Source organism: Scardinius erythrophthalmus, assembly GCF_964197995.2.
Source record: "Scardinius erythrophthalmus genome assembly, chromosome: 18".
Lineage (NCBI taxonomy): Eukaryota > Metazoa > Chordata > Actinopteri > Cypriniformes > Leuciscidae > Scardinius > Scardinius erythrophthalmus.
This window is the reverse complement of record NC_138238.1, coordinates 8,355,911-8,375,865: the sequence shown is the minus strand read 5'-3', so window position 1 is coordinate 8,375,865 and position 19,955 is coordinate 8,355,911. Positions and strand designations below refer to the sequence as shown.

General features: G+C 37.5%; 1 protein-coding gene across 2 annotated transcripts in view; it reads left to right on the top strand.

Moving 5' to 3' along the window:
- Window positions 1–19,533, top strand: part of map2k6 (mitogen-activated protein kinase kinase 6) — a 33,745-nt gene extending 14,212 nt beyond the window's left edge. Inside the window, exons 1-12 of one of the 2 annotated variants that reach the window (XM_081392481.1) lie at window positions 6,061–6,250; window positions 6,436–6,498; window positions 6,727–6,775; window positions 7,799–7,912; window positions 8,822–8,941; window positions 11,663–11,779; window positions 13,246–13,297; window positions 13,393–13,520; window positions 14,156–14,233; window positions 15,072–15,211; window positions 17,540–17,585; window positions 18,075–19,533. In XM_081392481.1, the coding sequence (XP_081248607.1) occupies window positions 6,069–6,250; window positions 6,436–6,498; window positions 6,727–6,775; window positions 7,799–7,912; window positions 8,822–8,941; window positions 11,663–11,779; window positions 13,246–13,297; window positions 13,393–13,520; window positions 14,156–14,233; window positions 15,072–15,211; window positions 17,540–17,585; window positions 18,075–18,152 (1,167 nt within the window). In that variant the 5' untranslated portion in view covers window positions 6,061–6,068 and the 3' untranslated portion in view covers window positions 18,153–19,533. Of the gene's footprint in view, window positions 1–6,060; window positions 6,251–6,434; window positions 6,499–6,726; window positions 6,776–7,798; window positions 7,913–8,821; window positions 8,942–11,662; window positions 11,780–13,245; window positions 13,298–13,392; window positions 13,521–14,155; window positions 14,234–15,071; window positions 15,212–17,539; window positions 17,586–18,074 lie in introns of those variants that run through there. The other variant, XM_081392482.1, reaches the window with a different exon arrangement.
- Window positions 19,534–19,955: the final 422 nt, after the last annotated feature.

Sequence of the window (19,955 nt, the reverse complement as noted above, 5' to 3'; positions counted from 1 at the left end):
AATTATGGTGCAGTTTTATTTTAAGATCACAGGGCTCCAGACTAACATCTGAGGGCCGCGGCTCTAAGTTCTACAGAAAGTATTTGGTAGCACTGTGGGATGACAAAGCACTGAGCTAAATTTGTGGTGTATAGATAAAGTTAAATTTAATTATTATCCTTCATAATGTCTTAATATTATTTCAAAAGCAAAATGAGTGACAAAATAGATATTAGGGAGTGAAAATAGCCAATAAGCACCCTCAGCAGCTGTTTACAATGGTAATTTAGTCTTCTTTTAAAAAAAAATAAGTGTGAGTTTTCCTACTTCTTGAAACTTTCAGTTTTATAAATAGAGACAATCTTTAAAGGATGAACAAAATGTTTTGGTCGACACATTAAAAACAACAACATTTTAATAGGATATAGTTTTGAAGTGCTGTAAAAAGATGTGTAGGCTACTTTCATAACCACAGTATACCATAGTTATAGTTATGCCTGGTTCAGAATACGCAATTTTTTTGTCTGTTACTATAGTCAATGTATCAGATTACACTCGACTCCTAAAAATCTTGTCATGTCCTGGACAAGAAACATTGTCAGACTACACATTGCTTTACGACCAGTCATCTCGAGCCGTCTCACACACATATTCACTCGCACATGTACACACGCACTCACTCACATACACGCACATAGACTAACGCACGCACACACTCACTCGCGCACACACTCTCTCACTCTCTCTCGCTCGCTCGCTCGCTCACTCACTCACTCACGGTGCGTGTCCACTACAGCGGCAAAAGTCCGCTCAGTGCCGCTGGTAACGCTGTAACGTCTCCGCTTTGGGGTGTGTCTGTTGCGAGTGTGTTTAATCTATGTTTTTTACAACACACGTACAATATAATCATCAGAGATGCACGCCATTACATTTAGAAATAGGCAAGCTTTGTTTCCAAATGCACCAAGCAAAGATATCCTTTCAATTTTATAAACTTTTATTAACCCAGCCAATATAATCACAATGAACACATCCAAAATAAAATCTTTAACATATATAACAACTGCAAAGCGTCTAATTTGTAAACAAAATGATTTACGCACTAAATCCAGCATTAACTCCGGCACAATTTGCATATTTTTAAACTCTCAGAACAGACGTCACATCCCGAACCTCACAGCAATTGGCTGCCGACCGCGTTTTTCGCTTGATATTTGCATAAAGTCAAAAACTGCCCAACCTTTTTGACGCTCTCGGTCGCTCTCAACGCTTTCTCCGGTCCGCTGGCAATCCCAAAATGCACTGCGCGAGCGTGAAGCTCAACTTCCATAGGAATGAATTGAAAACGCTCGCTCCGCTCCGCTCGCAACGCGCCAGTGGACACGCACCGTCACTTGCGCGCGGGCGCACACACACACTCATTCACTCACTCACTCGCGCGCACACACACACTCATTCACTCGGAACCCTTCATGGAGGACCGTTAAAAAATTAAACATGCTAGTCTTCTTGTCGTGATGTCGTAAACAAAGCATCGCAGACGCGACGTCGGTTGTCGCCCACTTTGAACGAGATGAAATTTACTGGTCGCACATGTGCGACTGGATGTAAAATTTAGTCGCACACTCTCAAATTTTGGTCGCAAAATGCGACCATTTGGTCGCAGTCTGGAGCCCTGTGTTGACCAGCCCTAGTTTGAACTTCACATGGTACTTTAGTTGAATGTATACAGTGGTTCTGTTGAATAAGAAGCCTTATTTATCTCTGTTATGCAAGCAATAATTGACAACCACTTCAAGAGCAGAATTTTGCAAACAGAGTTTGTTGATGCAACCAAAATAAATGCAATATGTGTTTATCTGCAATTCTGCATGCATGTTTAGTTGTCCTTGATGATGCTGCTGGTAATTTCCGTGATGGCTTCAGCATGGATGAAAGAGCTTCTCCAGTCTGTTGAACACGTCTGTACATGTTCCAGCAGATAGAGCCGCCTCTGCATCTCCCTTTGCGTTCTCTCTGTACATCAAATTGCTGTAGGATGTCGAATCGCTACAGTGCTAGACTGTTTACCATTTTACTCTGCTCAACTTTGTCACGTCGCCAACGTTCGGTCATGCTGCCTCCCTCATTAATTGCCAAGTCTTGCTAAAAACGAATGACTTCCGGTTGGTTTATGGCTTTAATCTCATCTCAGTACTCGATACCAGGAACCTTTCACTGGGAGCGTTGTGACATGGAAGGGCACTTGTTATATTTGAAGTGCTTGAAGTGGCTGTTTTTAATGCTTATGCAACAGTTTCATAAAGTTACCAAAGTCACACGGAGGTCCAGTAACTGAGAACAGCCTTTTCCCTACATCGCTGATGTGATCAGTCTGAAGAAATCTATCGGGTGTCGGCCTGTGATGTGTCAGCATGTGTGATTTTAAGGATTAGGGCTTTCAGCGTGGAACATTGCTTGAGTGTTGCTAGGGAGTGATTTCCAGTTGGGGCATAGTTATTTTGGCAGTCGTGATCAGTGATATACTTTCTGCAGGAGGCACATGATCATTTTGTGGTTTTGTACCCTTCACTTTAAAAGGGATCGGAGTGCTGGTGAGGTTTTTTTTTTTTTTTTTTTTTGAGTGTCAGCTTTCTGTTGCTATTGTTGTGCATGTAAAAGCAGGTGGGAGAGGTTCTGAACAACTTTTCTGCTGTTAACAATGGTGTAACGGGCACACAACAGGACACAACCCTCTTCTCACGCTGCACTGGCAAATAGCTGCTCATATTTTGTGTATAATTGTGACAATATGGGAAGTGTCTGCATTTGTTTCCTGTCTGTGGGCTCATGGTGTGGTCGGGACTGTTCTGAAGCCACACCTTTCTCATGGAGTGATCGGTGTAGACCTTTGAATATTTGTTAAAGCTAATTTGTTGAATTTTTTTCTTTTGTGTGGTGTTAAAATACTCTGTCCTATTTCAGCTTAATATGCAGAGGTCAACTATAATTGAGACATTTGTGTATTGATTATCCTGAAAACTGTAAACATCATGGCTCTGTCAGGCTGTCAAACTTTGCTCTGTTTGAGCTAGGGGTGCACCGATCCGACTTTTTCAGTCCCGATACCGATACCGATGCCTGGGCTTTGTGTATCTGTCGATACCCGATACCGATCCGATACTATAGTTGAATTAATAATAAACTGTATACCTTCCACCTTCCACCTTCCTTGAAGAGACTAAAGGCACCAGACTTTACTAACTAAACATAACTAAGACAAAATAATAGATGTATGTAATGTGTTGTATTCTTATTTATTTAAAAAACAACTGTGCATTCAAATCGAAAATAGAATATAATCAAACTTCTTTAAATAAATGTAAAAAAAATCAAATTAACATGTAGCGGTGGAAACAAAAAAACTGTGTTTCCAAAAATTGTAAACATGTAAAAATATAAAGTGCAAAGTCCTGCAACAGGAATTTAAAATGCAACATAGCAGCTGAACCTGAGAATAAAAAAATAAAAAGTTGGTCGAACAACAACTTGATCACACATACAAATAATAATAATCAAACATTGTAATGTGTGTCACACCACCATCACAAACATGACCTGTGAAGGCTCACTTAATCAGGAATGGCAAATTTAAATGTCAATTTTAATGATCATTATGTTTCATATTTTAAAAAATGAAAACAAAAAGAAGCAGGGTTGTGTTTTATATTTCGTGTTGTTAATATGCAGTAAAGATAATCAATGTACGCGTTTGCCTGAACCATTTATGTGGCCATTAATATGTTTAAGATTTTTTTTTTTAAATGAAAAGAGGCAGAGTGGTGTTGTATAACATACTTCGTTTTATTTTTGGCTAAAATATACATAAAGAGATTACCGGAGTAGCCAGAGCGAGCTGAGTGACGCGATCAAGAACGCATGCTGTTCCATTTGCAGAATAACAGGACTCGCGTCCTCTCGTCCTCGGGAGTTCGTTCTCCTGAGTCGAACTTGGCAAGTCCGAACTACCAAGGAGGACGCAAGTCCGAAGTTTGCGTACTTGGTATTGAGAAACGGCCTCTGGCTCGCTCCATGTTGCTTCTAGCATGCGACACGCGTGAAGCTGACGAATGACGTAGGTTCTGCTGCGACGACGAGAAAAAAAAAAAAAAACCTGGATCGGCCCTGGATCTGTTATTTTTTCCAATCCCCGATCCAGCTATTTTATCAGTATCGCGGCCGATATCCGATCCTAATATCGGATCGGTGCACCCCTAGTTTGAGCAGCGGGACACAACAACATTGCCTCAACCAATGATAAGAGTTTGGGGTTGGACTATGTTTGTCTGACCAATTGCAGTTTGGAAAGTTTTCTGGAAATGGTTTTTCTTTTTCTTTTTTTCTTTTATATTTTTTTAGATAGAATATTTTCTTTTTTTTTTTACTGTTTTACACACATACATACATACATACATACATACATACATACATGTACAGTACAGGTCAAAAGTTTGGAAACATTACTATTTTTAATGTTTTTGAAAGAAGTTTCTTCCGCTCATCAAGCCGGCATTTATTTGATCAAAAATACAGAAAAAAACATTTATATTGTGATATATTGTATCTTAAAATAAAAACTAATTATAAATTATAATTTAAAATAATTGGTTTTTAATTTATTATACTTTAAATTATCATTTATTTCTGTGATGCAAACCTGAATTTTCAGGATCATTACTCCAGTCTATCACATGATCCTTTAGAAATCATTCTAATATTCATTATCAAATTTGGAAACAGTTCTGCTGCTTAATATTTTTTTTAGGATACTTTGATGAATGAAAAGTAAAAAAAATTTAGTAATTTGGGGTCAGTCATTTTTTTTCTTTTTTTTTGAAATAAATCAATAATTTTATTCAGCAAGGATGTGTTAAATTGATAAAAAGTGATAGTAAAGAAGATTTATATTATTAGAAAATATTTTTTTATTTTGAATAAATGCAGTTCTTTTTAACCTTTTATTCATCAAATATATTAGGCAGCAGAACTGTTTCCAACACTCATAATACATCAGAATATTAGAATGATTTCTAAAGGATCATGTGATTGACTGGATGTCACATGTGACACTGAAGACTGGAGTAATGATGCTGAAAATTCAGCTTTGCATCACAGGAATAAATTATTTTTTAAAGTAAATTCAAATAGAAAACTATTATTTTAAGTTGTAATAATATTTCATAATATTACTGTTTTTTTTCCCCTGTATTTCTGATTAAATAAATGCAGCCTTGATAAGCATTAGAGACTTCTTTCAAAAATATAAAAAAAATAATGTTTCCAAACTTTTGACTTGTACTGTATATGTATGTAAGTAATATAATACTTTTTATTTCATTTATTTTTTACATTTGTTCATTATCTTAGCTATACCTTTTGGTAGTAGTGGCACAGTAATTACATATTTCTGCTTAACTTCAATGATTCTGTAGTTGTAAACTCTGTTGTCACATAATCGTATTTTCAGTCAGTGCCAATTTCAGTATCAAATTTCTCACTACCAATTTTGATGCAAAAGCATAAACTAATATACTTTCAACTTTATTTGCAAAGCTAAATATAAATATTTGAAAAATTAAACCAATGAATGGCATGTAACTTCATTTATTGATTCATTTTAAAGCTACTTTTTCTACTGTAACTTTTTATTGTTCAACATGTACAACATTTATATAATGAGTTGAGTATGTACATCATGAATCCATCCTCGGTCTTTTTGCCGATCGTAAGTGTATATATTCAGACTATTTTAGACCGAGCAGGACGCCAGCGGCTGCGGAGTGGCCCAGTACCTGTGACTCGTCATATACATGTGCTACGATGTTTTTTCAAGGTTTATTGAGTTTTTTTTTTTACATTTTTCTTTTAATCATTGACTTGTTACTGGGGTACTGCATTAATATCCAGACAAACTGTTGATATGAATTGCATAATTTAGCAGACTGGAATCAGTTAGTCAGTCATGTGTCATCCGGTATGTGGATTGCCCCGCTCTGGTGTCACTCACGAGGGGTAACACCCGTGACGGTAGCGCCTCCGATCTGCTCCAGATGGAGAGAAAGCACCTGACCCTGCCATCTCGCCTCCCTCTTTCACACTTGCACTCTCTCTCCTCGCACTCTCTCGCTCTTTCACGTTTACTCAGCCAGGATCTGGAGCCGCTTGCGCTGTCTGACCGTAAGTGCTCATCCGATAGGGAATCTCGGAGTTCCATGGGGAGCAGAAATAAAGGAAAGGGCTCTATATCCCTCAGGACAGTTTCAGAATGCCTCTTTTGTTTAGACAGGCCTTTTTTTTATCTCACATAAAGCTTTTTTTTCTCTCTTAAAAGGAACTTTTCTGACAAATGCAATTCATAAGGGCTTTTATTGACTTGGGCATAATGATGATTTTTCCTTTTTTTCTTCCCTCTGCAGGTAAAAAGAAGCCACCACTCAAGCTTCCAAAAGAGGTGTTTGAGAAACCCCCACCTGCTCCTACGTAAGATTTTATGCAGATTTCAGTGCACTGATTAAATTGAAAGATAATTACGCAGTTATTGATGTCACATTTATATTCATAAACTGATGTTTTTTTTTTAGTCAGTGTTTTTGAGGCTCACTCTGGGTGTGCGAGTACAATAGATTTTTATAATTAAGGCTGGCTTTAGTTAATGAGGCAATTACCGTGTCAGACAAGGACACTCAATGGGATTTCTTTGTTCCACAGACCCCCAAGAGACCTGGACTCCAAAGCCTGCGTTACCATTGGAGATAAGGTGCGTTTCATCATCCTTTCTTTAATTAAGATGGATAATCTTATGTAACTATATCTTTTTATTTCTCTTTTTAATTGAATTTATCCTGTTGGTTTTCTGTCTTTTATTTCTGATGTTTTTTCCCTTCTCATTTTGGTAAAATTGTTTACGAAAAAATATTTGCAGGATCTTCTGCAAGCACTATCTGTTGATCATAAATCTGTGCATTGCAAAAAAAAAAAAAACCTCAATGGGAGATTGTGTTTAATGCTTGAAGGTTTATCTTCACCTGCATCTCTTTCTCGTCTGTATTATAAAGCACTGTGAGAGGAACTGTCCTTGGGTCACCTGTATGCAAAGCATTGCGACTTGTAATTTGCATTCCCGTGCTAAGGGGATAAGACTTATCTTTTTAAATGTCATATTTTGCATTGCTTTTATGGTGATGTAACCCTGTCCCGGGCTCGATACGAAGGCTTGGCTCGGTGAAAGACCGACGGGCTGTAAAGAATGGCCCAGTGCACATTACAGCCCTTTTGAATACGTCTGATTGTAGGCAGCCTGGAATGCACTTTACTGCCTCTCAGGCTATAAAAATATTTATTTTAAACTCATCAAATAAGTGGAATTTTCCATTGGCAAAGATTGAGGCTTTTAGTCTTGCAACCCAAGAGTAAGTAACATCAGTTTTTTGATAAAGTCAGATTGGGGTGTTGAAACTTTTGTGAGGAATATCTGAAGAACCAAGTTTGTTGCCTCCAGGTTTAAGGCGTTTGTTGTGATTGCTAGTGATAGGACAGGGATTGGAAGCATGCATTCCTGGAGATAACATTTTCCTTTCTTCACACCTCATAGGAAAAAATCAGCTTATGCACATTTGTGCCATTTTCTTTTTAGATGTCTTTGCCTGTCTGTTTGGAATATAGGCTTCAGTCTGTTACTGTCTGTCTCTCTGTCTCTTTCCTTTTATCTGCCATTCTGTGTGCATAAATTTCGGGAATATACCAATAATGCTTTTAACACTCGTGTTTGTGTTCTGAGCAGAACTTTGTGGTGAAGGCAGATGATTTGGAGCAGATTGGAGAGTTGGGGCGAGGGGCGTATGGAGTGGTGGACAAGATGAGACACGTCCCCAGCGGCGTAATAATGGCAGTAAAGGTGAGTTCACACAGGCCCATGCTAGATTAACCCATGTGAGGAATATTTTTGTCAGTAACTGTCCAAAGTTTCTTAAACTTTGGACGTTATCATAGTGGTCAAGATTAAGCTTTTCTACGTGTCGCATTTACCTAGCATTGCTTAAAATTATTGAAATATTTCAACAATTAATACGAAAGCAAATTGAAAGTAATTTTCTGGCTGAGTGCTAAGCAACCTGGCAACTTGCCCCATTTAGATGTGCGTTTATTAGCCTTTTAAAATAATGTCTCATTCATTCCACCATAACTATCAGTTTTATAATATTATATAATATAATATTTTTTTAATATTAATATTATATTTTTCATTTTACACACACACACACACACACACACACACACACACACACACACACACACACACACACACACACACACACACACACACACACACACACACACACACATAATGTATGTATTTTTTACAGTCTATGGTGTGTATATATTTTTTTTTTTAAGTGTTTTTTGATATTTTTATTTTCATTAAGCAACACCTTAAGTGCACATCCTATACAAAAGTGATTGTTGTGTGAAGTCTCATTTGTTCATTAAGGCAGCATTTATTTGTTCAAAATAGCAAAGACCGTAATATAGTGAAATATTACAATTTCAAATAATTTAATATAATAATCTATAATATATTTATAGTTTTCTGCAGCCATTATTCCAGTCTTCAATATCATGATCCTTCTGAAATGATTCCAATATGCTGTTTGGATACTCCAAAAAAGATTTTTTATTTTTATTTTTTACCATTATCAATGTTAAAACAGTTTGTAGATTATTTGATAACTAGATATTTCAAAAGAACAGCATTCATTTGAAATGAACTTAATAAATGCCAACATCACCCACTTGTTTCCCGCAGCGGATCCGGGCCACAGTAAACACGCAGGAGCAGAAACGGCTGCTAATGGATCTGGATATCTCAATGAGAACAGTCGACTGCTTTTACACTGTTACCTTCTATGGAGCCCTTTTCAGAGAGGTACGACAACACGTACATTAAACACTGAGCAGTCATGTCTAGGGCTGTGCCGGTAAACTTGACAACCGCACCACCGCGGTTGTAAAGCGCCACCGCGGTGGCTGAGTAGTACCGGCGGTGTTTTGTCTAAAAAAAATGTTTGTATATGAATGCTGTTTTACATTAATATTATGACACACAAAGCTTTGTTTACAAAAGAAATAATAGGTTTAGCAATTAAATGTTATATCGCAGCCATGGAAAAGTTTGAATTCATGACGAATGAGAGAGTTGTAGCCTACGTGAGCCCATAAACTTAAAGGGTTACTTCAGGATTTAGCATTAAGCTTTGTATTAGTAGAAAACCTGTAGTATTTTCGAATTACCATGCTTTCCCCCCTCATATCCCCCTGAGAGGAGAGATTTATGTCGTTTTTTAAATCGTCATTTTGCGTCATCGGAGGATTTTCTGGCCAGAGGCTAAAGACTACAGCCAGTAGATGGCGTTGTTCCGCATGTTTTCAGCCCGCCCATAGAGGGTGGGATCTCACTCACAGAATGTACACAGTGTCAGCCGTCTTTCTTTGGAAGCTAAGCTAGCAGGCTCTTGTTCTGTGGAGAAAGCTGAATAATAGGAGAAAGCTGAGTAAGTAGGGGTTACCATCTTCCTTTTCCCGGACTTGTCCGGCGGGCGAGACTGTTAAAAATGTCCGGGATTCGGCTTTTGCGTTCTGCTGTCGCCATTCATTGTTTACATGCACACCTCTCGTTTCAATCTAACTGAATTAATTCCGATCGGTGAATCTGACTGTAGTGTTTACATGAACACTAAACAAGTGATCGGTTGATGTGCGTTTTAACATTGCTAAGAAAATTCCCGCTCCTCCGTGAGAGATGCGAGACCCGGCGCGTCTCAGTAATGAAGCCACCGGCCTCGCGCTGTTCTCCCGCGGCCGTCAGCCTCGTCCTGCTCGCCACAGTAAACATGATGAATGGTGACTGTAGAACGCAAAAGCCGGATCCCGGACATTTTGGGTCTCTAAATCCCTGGCAAACTCATCACTTACTTAGGCTAGCCTTGTTGTTTTCAACTGTGCTCTCTTACCGGTAGGCGTGGCCTCCTAAGGCAGCGAAGCAAGTGCATTCTGGGAGTTGTTGTCTTTCATCCACATAAGCCAAAAATACATTTTCTGGCTTTTCTCAGTCTAGAAAGCTCCAAATTCAAAAATTTCTCCACATTTCTTCTACTTAAATGACCTATTTTAAATACACATTCATCTTCCCAGAGGTGAAGTATCCCTTTAAGCTTTGTCGGCTTTGAATTCTGGTTTGCGATCTGGTCACCCGATTATTAGCGAATTTAAAAATATTCCATTAGTTATTCCTTATAGAAAGCTTGAATTATCTACTTTTAAACAAAACAATTCAAAACGAAAATAAACCGACTAGCATTATGTTTTCCGTATGAAGTGTGCATTTCTCATCGTCAACTTCATCTTTGCAGCTCGACACTGACACACACACACGCACACAAAACACTTTATTAATAAACAATTCAAATGTCTCCTTGCTATATTTGACACGTTCATAATCATTACTTTTGCCGGTTCTTTGTGACAGCTGTTATGTGCGTTATTTGCAGCACTGCGTCACCCTCCGGTTACATGAACGCGTCACCACTGCATCAGCACCAGAACATGGAGATTTTATTTTAGAGAATGATCGCACAACAGACATTAGAACATTAGATATTCTATAATTAAATCAACTAATCGAATATTCAAAAATCGTGACTCATCCCTGCATGGAATCTCTTTTTTCTTTTCCCATATCTTCACTCGCGTCTCACCCAAAGACGCGTTAAACGTTTCTTCCTTTGTTCGCTTTTAGGTCGATTATTTTCGTATTCTTTACTGTGTTAAAGTAGAAAAACGCTGTAGGACAGATAGCCAACATTTTTACTTGTAAGTCAAATTATTTTTAACACAGTTTGTGCTTGTTAGACATATGATAATTGGTAAGGCGCGTCAAGTTCATTTTGTAAAGCGCGTTTCACACGCGCGGGTGATTTTAGTTTTGCTTTCTCTGGCAGCGCGCAAACAGCTTAAATGCCTTGCCCTTGTGGAAGATAAAATTCGCTCTTCATACCTTTTACAAGTAGAAAACATGTGGATATCAGAAACGAGATCGATGGTCTCTTTCCTGCTCGTGTCCACATCCCTCTCAAAGCGCAGAGCGGTAGGCTTTATCACGCGCCTTTGTGTGGAAAGTTTTTTTTTTTTTTTAATAGATTCAACTTTATTATATTATGTAAGTTACCAGTATTTACTGATATTTATTTCAATGCTTTTCAGGCTTTAGAGTGTTGTTTCTTTTTTTTTTTTTCTCAAAACACCCCCCCCCCCCCCCCCCCCCAACCACCGCAACACCGCCGGTATTTGGGTCCATTACTACCGCGGTGATAAAAAACTGCCACCGTCACAGCCCTAGTCATGTCATTTACCTGTTAGCATTTGCAGCTGTTTTAATACTACAGCACAAAGCAGTTATTGTATAGACTAGAGGCAGAGCAAGTCCAGTTATCTGAATCGATGTCCTTCTAAACGTTGACCCCAAAAAGCAATCCCACAGGAAGTCGTACAATGGGAATGTGTTTCAGTCATTTCCTGCTGTCTCATTTTTATGTAAGGTTGTTATGTCTCAAACCCCAGTTGTAAGCTGATTGGCTCGTTGTGTTGTCAGGGTGATGTGTGGATCTGCATGGAGCTGATGGACACCTCTCTGGATAAGTTCTATAAGCAGGTGCATGAGAAGGGCATGAACATCCCAGAGGACATCCTGGGCAAGATCACAGTCTCTGTAAGTACCACCTGATTTCCTGCATCTCTCAATGGCAAGCTGTTGCTCTTTGGTCTGCATATTTGAATTTGTGTCTACTTCTATTCCAAAGCGACTTGTAATGCTATTAACGTCAAGCATGCAAAACAGCACGCATAAATGCACACACATGCGCATGGTAAATAAATCCGTTTTAGCATAAGGAGCTAATCGTAGACACAAGACCCGTTTGACTGAGCTAGAGGAGAACGTTTACAGAACTACACGCTGTCCACAGCACAGTTACATATCCATTAGGGCTGTCAAGCGATTACATTACATTGAATTAATTACGTGATGTGCTGATTAATTAATCGCACATCGAATTTTGCTGAGTAATTACGCCCAAATGATAATTATAAAGTCATTATTGTGTTGAATGAGAAAAGCATTTAATAGATATTACAAAAACTTTTTTTTATTATCATTATTCACAATAAACACAATTTTTTAGGCTACAACAGCCATGATTTTATTTTCAGAATCTGCACCTGAATTGTTATTTAGATATATTTATGGACCAAAACAGTTACCAGCATTCTTCAAAATATCTTCCTTTATGTTGCGCAAAGAAAGTAAGTCATACAGGTTTGAAACGACATGAGGGCGAGGAAATGTACAATTTACAAAATTGAAAATTTTAATTTTTTCAATGAAATGATACTAAAACTAAAACTGCCAGTAGGTGGCGATAAAGGTCTAAACGAGTAAACCATACATTCAATTGATTTGTTCAAAAGGCTGACTCATTCAGGAATGAAGTAAATGGCTCTCTTTATGAATGGACCATTGAATCGTTGATTCACCCAATTGATTTGCTCAAAACGCGGATTTATTTAGAAACTAAACACCGCTGTGTGATGCTCAGAGACGCACAACAGTTCTACTCTGGCTTTACAGGTATTATTTGTTGTATAAAATCTATATCACATTTGCAATCGTGCTATTCGGGACAAAAACGGCACTCGTGTGATATTGCTTAACTATATCCAATGATATAAATATGAGACAAACTGCATTTTATAGTTGTTGCCCTGCATCATGTTCGTCACCAATCAACTGTATGAAATGTTAGATGACCTTCGTAGGTCCGGGGTGGGTGCATTAAATCATTTAACTTGTTATTTTTTCATAACTAATTAATTAAATGAACACGTTAAATCGACAGCCCTGTTCTCCACACACACTTTCACTTTTGTTTCGTAAATTCGTATAGGCTTAGCATTTATAATAAATATTGTTTATATGAACAAACACCTCTATAAATGAATATGCACTGCTCTTTTACATTTATTAATGTAATAATAAAATGCGACTTATCTGTGTTTTTTTTTTTTTTTTTTTTTTGTGCCATTCCCACTTGAACATTTGAGATAATTTTAACGCTGTGTAATTCCTGAGCCCGTGCAGTTCTGTAATGAGCCTGATGTTTTATTTTCCCGTTGCAGATCGTAAAAGCATTGGAGCATCTCCACAGCAACCTGTCAGTGATACACAGAGGTGAGCTGGGACTAAAGTACAATATCGGATATTTGCTTTTTAATGATGCCAGCAACTGATTTTCCTGTTTTCTCTTTATTTATTTATTTTTGCAGATGTGAAACCCTCTAACGTCCTGATAAACATGCAGGGTCAGGTGAAAATGTGTGATTTTGGCATCAGTGGGTACCTTGTGGATTCGGTGGCGAAGACAATGGATGCCGGCTGCAAGCCATACATGGCGGTAAGCAAAACAAAAGAGGAAATACATATTTTATTGTCTTATGCTGTGACTTCTATTTTTTTTTTATGCGCATCTTTATTGTCAATTAACGACAGTATACAAAAAAAAGTAACATTGATAAATTACTATTTTTTTATTTATATTATTATATATTAGTTTATATTATGTATATTCATAATAATATTTATATTTTATTATTTTGTAATTATTTTTACAAAAAGTTGTAATTACCTTTTTTATTTCGTGAGTTTGTCTCACAATTGTGATTGTGAGATATAAAATTGCGATATAAATTCACAATTACCTAGTATTGTATGGCGGAAACAAGCTTCCATTTAATATATGTTAAATATGAGCTGTTATAAAATTCAGAGTTTTAGACTAGAGTTCTTCACACACCTCAGACTTCAGTTCGCTGAGTCTGTGTTCATGTGGCTCTGTATAAAGGTGTGAATGTTATACATCTGAAAAATAGAGAGACGTGTCATAAAGAGGGGAATGTAGGGCAAGCAAAAGTGATAAGTATTTTATTATTTTTTTCTCAGGCTTTCTTATCTCTACCTCCTCTTATCAAACCACACTTCCTCTTTTGCCCACAATCAGAATAATCAGTCATCTTTCTTTTTCATTCACAGCCTGAGAGAATCAACCCAGAGACCAATCAGAAAGGCTACAATGTCAAGTCTGATATCTGGAGTTTAGGAATCACAATGGTAAGTCTCTCTGAGTGACCTCACATACTTTTAACACTTGTTGCTTAATTAGTAACACTTGATAAAATGTTGACATATTATTGACATTATGCAATGTTATGTTTATTAATGCTTACTAGATCATTGATGTGTATTCAAACTTCATTAGGCCTGTCAATAATTGTTCAAATATTTAGTCACGATTAATCACATAATTTCTTTTTATAGTTTACACTTTAACATTTAATTTTAATTGAAAAATTAATAATAGGCCCATGTGTAAATGATGGGTAATAAAACAACTTTCCTCAGACTTTAAGGACATAAACCACATGTAAAATCTATTTATGTGAAGGCCAGTGTTTCGCTTGAGCTTTAAAGTCACCATGAAATCAGTGGAATATTTCAGTATTTATTATGAATGAATTATCTGTGCACATCATCTTTTTTTTTTTTTTTTTTTTTTGGTCACGTGCCCTCAGATTCTTTAATCTAAATGACTTCCCCTCCTCTTGCAACATCTCTTTTCTTCTCTGATGTGTTTTTTGGTTTGAGTGCGGGACACTCACATGAGATCACAGCAATAGCAAACAACAACAATCCAATAATCCTGATGGACAAGATAAAAAAAAAATTCTTTATTTGTCACAACAGGGAAGAAAAGACTATCGCAACTTCTGTTTCATGCTGACTTTAGTGATTACCTTACAAAAAATAAATAAATTACCCATAAAAAACATCTTTCTCTATTATTTACCGATTGTTACATAAAAAAAAAAGTTCCGCTGTGTCTGTGTAGCATGGCATGTTGTGGTTTGTAATGTTGTGTTGTGATGTGTATGTTTTTTCGTCCTGTCAGATCGAGCTGGCCATTCTGCGGTTTCCCTATGACTCATGGGGAACGCCGTTCCAGCAGCTCAAGCAGGTGGTGGAGGAGCCGTCGCCCCAGCTGCCTGCAGACCGCTTCTCAGCCGAGTTTGTGGACTTCACGTCACAATGGTGGGCGAGCTGTTACACACATTTGCTAACTTGCACATCAAAGCTCAACAATAAGCTAGGCCAACTTTCATTAGGCCAACCACAAATACACAAGTAGTCAAAAAGGAAACAAAATAGTGTTTTTAATACTATTAATTGGCTCCAGGCCATCCTTATTGTTGATAAACATTAATTTAAAAAATAATCATTTGGGGGGTGATTATGCAACACCGTTTTCAAATTAAAACGTAAAACTTTTTATGTGTTTTGGCCGTTCATTTACACGTCAACAGCGCTTTGGGGGCATGAAAACGCAAACTTTTGAAAACGGGTTTCAAAATGTGTACGTTTTTGAAAATGATACAGTTATCGTCTCCGTTTAAACAACAAAAACACGAATTTGTGAAAACGGTGACATTATGCCGATGCACATGCGTATGCGTATTACGTGTTCAGTCTATAGTCGTGTAGTGTTTCTTTACAAAGTGACATCGCCAACTACTGGCCTGGCAGAAGAATACAGCATTTTTACTCGTTTTCGCAGATCCGTGTGAACGGGACCGTTTTGACAACTGGTGTCGTCTGTACGCAAAACTTTTCTGTTTTTTAGTACATCATTTTCATGTAAACATTAAATTTGATTTGTAAGTGTTATTAAAACTTTGCAGAGTTGGGATAATTTTTTTATTTTTTTTTCAGCAACAACGTTTTAAATTTACCAAAAATCACCAAGACATTTATAAATGTTACAAAAGATTTCTATTTAATAGAAATGCTGTTCTTTTGAACTTTGTAAAAAAAAAAAAAATAATTCACAAAAATATTAAAGGAGAACTCCGGTCAATTTTAACATTGAGCTCATTTTTTTGTAAATTTGGAGTGCTGTCAGTACAGAGAACAACGACAAAAATCGGTGTTGCCTACACCGTGTTATCCTCTTTTTAAAATTTGCACACTGTTGACTTCAATGGGGCAAGTTTTAAACCTGCTTTTAGCCTCTTAACATCCTTGATGTGTCATTACAAGTCCACAGGTCATGTGAGTGATTCCTTCAGAGTCAACACGGGTGAATCTATCTGATTGCACATACCTGTATTTACATCCTGTTTTCGGTCGAAGTCCACAGTAGTCGATTGTCGAGTTCACGCGCATAGGTTATCACATGCATGAACTCGACAATCGACTACTTTGGACTTCAACCGAAAACAGGATGTAAATACAGGTATGTGCGCTGGCTGAAATTACATCATTTTTATTAATATCTTTTCACATCTACTGCAGTCAGATTCACCCGTGTTAACTCAGAAGGAATCACTCACATTAGCTGTGCACTTGTAATGACACATCAAGGATGTTAAGAGGCTAAAAGCAGGTTTAAAACTTGCCCCATTGAAGTCAACAGGGTGCAAATTTTAAAAAGAGGATAACACTGTGTAGGCAACACCGATTTTTGTCGTTGTTCTCTGTACTGACGGCACTCCAAATGTACAAAAAAATGAGCTCAATGTTAAAATTGACCGGAGTTCTCCTTTAAGCAGCACAATAATGTGGATAATAAAAAGAAATGTTTCTTGATTTAAAATATGGTGATTTCCGAAGGATCGTGTGACACTGAAGACTGTAGGAATGACTGCTGAAAGTTCACCTTTGCCATCACAGGAATAAATTACATTTTAAAATGTATAAAAATAGAAAGCCTGCAATAATATTTCACAATATTACTGTTGTAATGCCTTTTTAAGCATAAGGCACTTCCTTCAAAAACAAACAAACCTTTGCACCGTGGTGTATATCATCACCGTGACATTTTCAAGGCAATAAACTGTGTCCAAAACATGCGTTTTTATAAATGCAATATAGTTTCATTAAGTGACTGAATCACTGAACTCTTAGATCTGTATACACTTCTGATCATAGGTGAATGGATATTAGTACCATGTGTAGATGTGTATAAGTTCACACAGGATGTTTTCTTTGTGGGATGACCATGACTCGAGATTCTGTAGAATTGCATTTCTGTGGAACAGTGCTGACACCACATAGTTTCGTGAAAGTGAAAACACTCTTAGTAAACCTGTAGCGTAGACATGCACGCGCGCATACACACACACACACACACACACACACACACACACACACTCTCTGTACATACCTTGACTCTGCATTGTGAAGTAGGAAAGCGAACAGGATGTAGAAACCCTGATTGCATCCTCTCTTTCACATTGTGAGGGGAAGTACTGAGACCACAGCGTGCCTGCATTGAGGTTTTTGCGTTCTCCTGCTGCACTTGTGATGATTTGTTGCGCATTTCTAACATGCATGTGCTTTTTTTCTCTGGTTGCTTTTCAGCTTAAGGAAGAATTCCAAAGAGCGGCCAACTTACGCTGAACTAATGGTGAGTATGATGCTGACAGTGTTTCTTTCTTTTTTTTATTTTATTATAACAAGCACTTCCCTGGATTGTCCTTTAGATGTCAGACTTGTGCTTTCAATGCAAAGTTGTACCTTCTCCCTATTAGCTCGTAGTGAAGTAGATATATGATTCTGTTTGGTAGTTGACAGCAGTTTAACTTTCTTTAATTTATCTAAAACTATTGTAATCATTTTCTAATATTGGATATATTTAAACTTAAATATTTGTGTTTAAATTCAGGGATTTTCAAAACCTCAAAAATTTTGATGTGTAGTGTATATATTTTTTCCTTTTTACATACAGTGGGGTCCAAAAGTCTGAAACCACTATAAATAGTGTATTTTGCACTTTGACCTAGAAGTAGTTCACAACTATACATATAGTTGTTAACCATTTTGCATTGAAATATACAATGCAATTTGCTTTTTGTGTGACCACAACATTGATATTTCAAATCTTTTCCACACCCAGAAACATCCCTTTTTCACCCTCCATGACTCCAAAGACACCGACGTCGCTAGCTTTGTGAAGAGCATCCTTGGGGACTGAGACGGTCCCTCTCGGCAAAACTGACGTGTTGCCGTGGGGGGGTGGGAGATGGGACAATTTCATAAAAAGCACCAATAGCGAGACTAACACCTGTAAGACACGCCCACCTCAGCAGCCAACAGTGCACAGGCATTCAGGAGGATCTGGGGGGTGGGGGTGGGCACCAAAACTGAGGGTGGGCGGGGCGTTTCCTAGCAACACACGAAGTAGGGCATGGGACAGGAATCTCAGCACGTGTGTGTGTGTGTGTGTGTGTGTGTGTGTGTGTGTGTGAACGAGAGCGTTTGTGTGTGTGTGTGTGTGTGTGTGTGAATTCTTTGCCTGCATGTATATGCATACATGTGCATTAAAAGGTTTTACAGTCCCAAGTCAAACTTCATCTATTGTTCAATCCCAGTCCTCCTCCAGCTTTACCTCTCAATCCAAAAAGAAAAGCAGTTTTAGCATCAGGTGAGTGTGTTATAGATGTCTGTTGAGTTTCCCCAGTGGCACTTCAATGTAATTCTCAAAGTATTCAGCAATGTTATCCACCCCCACGACGTCCGGTTCTTCAAAAAAATATTCAAAAAAAAAAAACATTAAAAGAAAAAAAAGAGAGAGTGGTATAGATATATTTATCTATTATCTAGATATGTATATATACTCAAAAAATATTTCTTGAATTTGTTAAATGAGTATATGAGGATAATATTGTGTTGGCTGTAAGGAGTGATGGTTATTAAAGTGTATGAATGGAGCATCTTTCTTGTTTTCCTGGATTTGCAAAGACTTATTTGTGCATCTGTCACTGAAGGCTTATCAGTTTATAAATGCTGTCTCAATCAGACGTTAACAGCCAGAAGTGAAAAGCCCGCAGTGGTTGGTAGCAAACACTGCTTTTCACATACCCTCCATGAACTGTGTGTGTGTGTGTGTGTGTGTGACTAAATGGGTGTACGCTTGTGTGTGCTTTATATGCTATTCCTCTATATACCAAGGTAATTTTGGGCAAAAGGTATCAGTCTTTTGGCTACATCTAGACCTCTCTGTTCTGAGCCAATCAAATAATTCTCACTCTTTTCAATTGCAATCCAACTGGAAATTATTATTGTTTTATTATTATTATTATTATTATACACAGTGCATATGTATTAACAGTAATGAGGTGTTCTGCAGTTTCTGTATGTGTTGTAACTGCTGTTTTTCTCATTGGAAACTTGACAATTTCTTTTTAATTTTAAAGTGGTGTGCAGGTATGAGCGTGTGGTCATTTGTGTGCATTAAAGTGAGAGAGAAAGTGTGTGCGCGCGTGCATGTGAGCGTTATATAAAAGTCTGAACACACATAGCTGACACTTCTTTCAAAGCCTCACTGTGACTCGGAAGCCTGATTTTGTGCCTCTAAAAAAAGAAGAAAAAAAAAAGAAAAAAACCCCACCTACATTAAAACAAACTACAATAGCCACGCTGCTTTGTCACTAAGACATGCTTTGCTTTCCACACGCTTCAGATAGTGGAGAAAGTCTGTTGCTTTGCTCTCTGGGCTTCTGGTTTTATTCTCGTATAATTTCTGTAAGGTGAAGATGATGAATGTGTGAGTTTGTGTGCGCGTGTTTTTTTTTTTTTTTTTTGTCTTGTGACCACTGTATACAGAATGGATAACACTGCTGATTTGCCTGTAATCGTTATATTGTTTGATTCAAACATAAAAGTTCTCTTATATCTTCGCTGCTTCTTTTTAATATACTACATTAAAATGGTCAGGATTTAATTTCTGAAAAAATTAACCATTTCCTTGGTTTATAATTTTATTTTTCTTTATGCA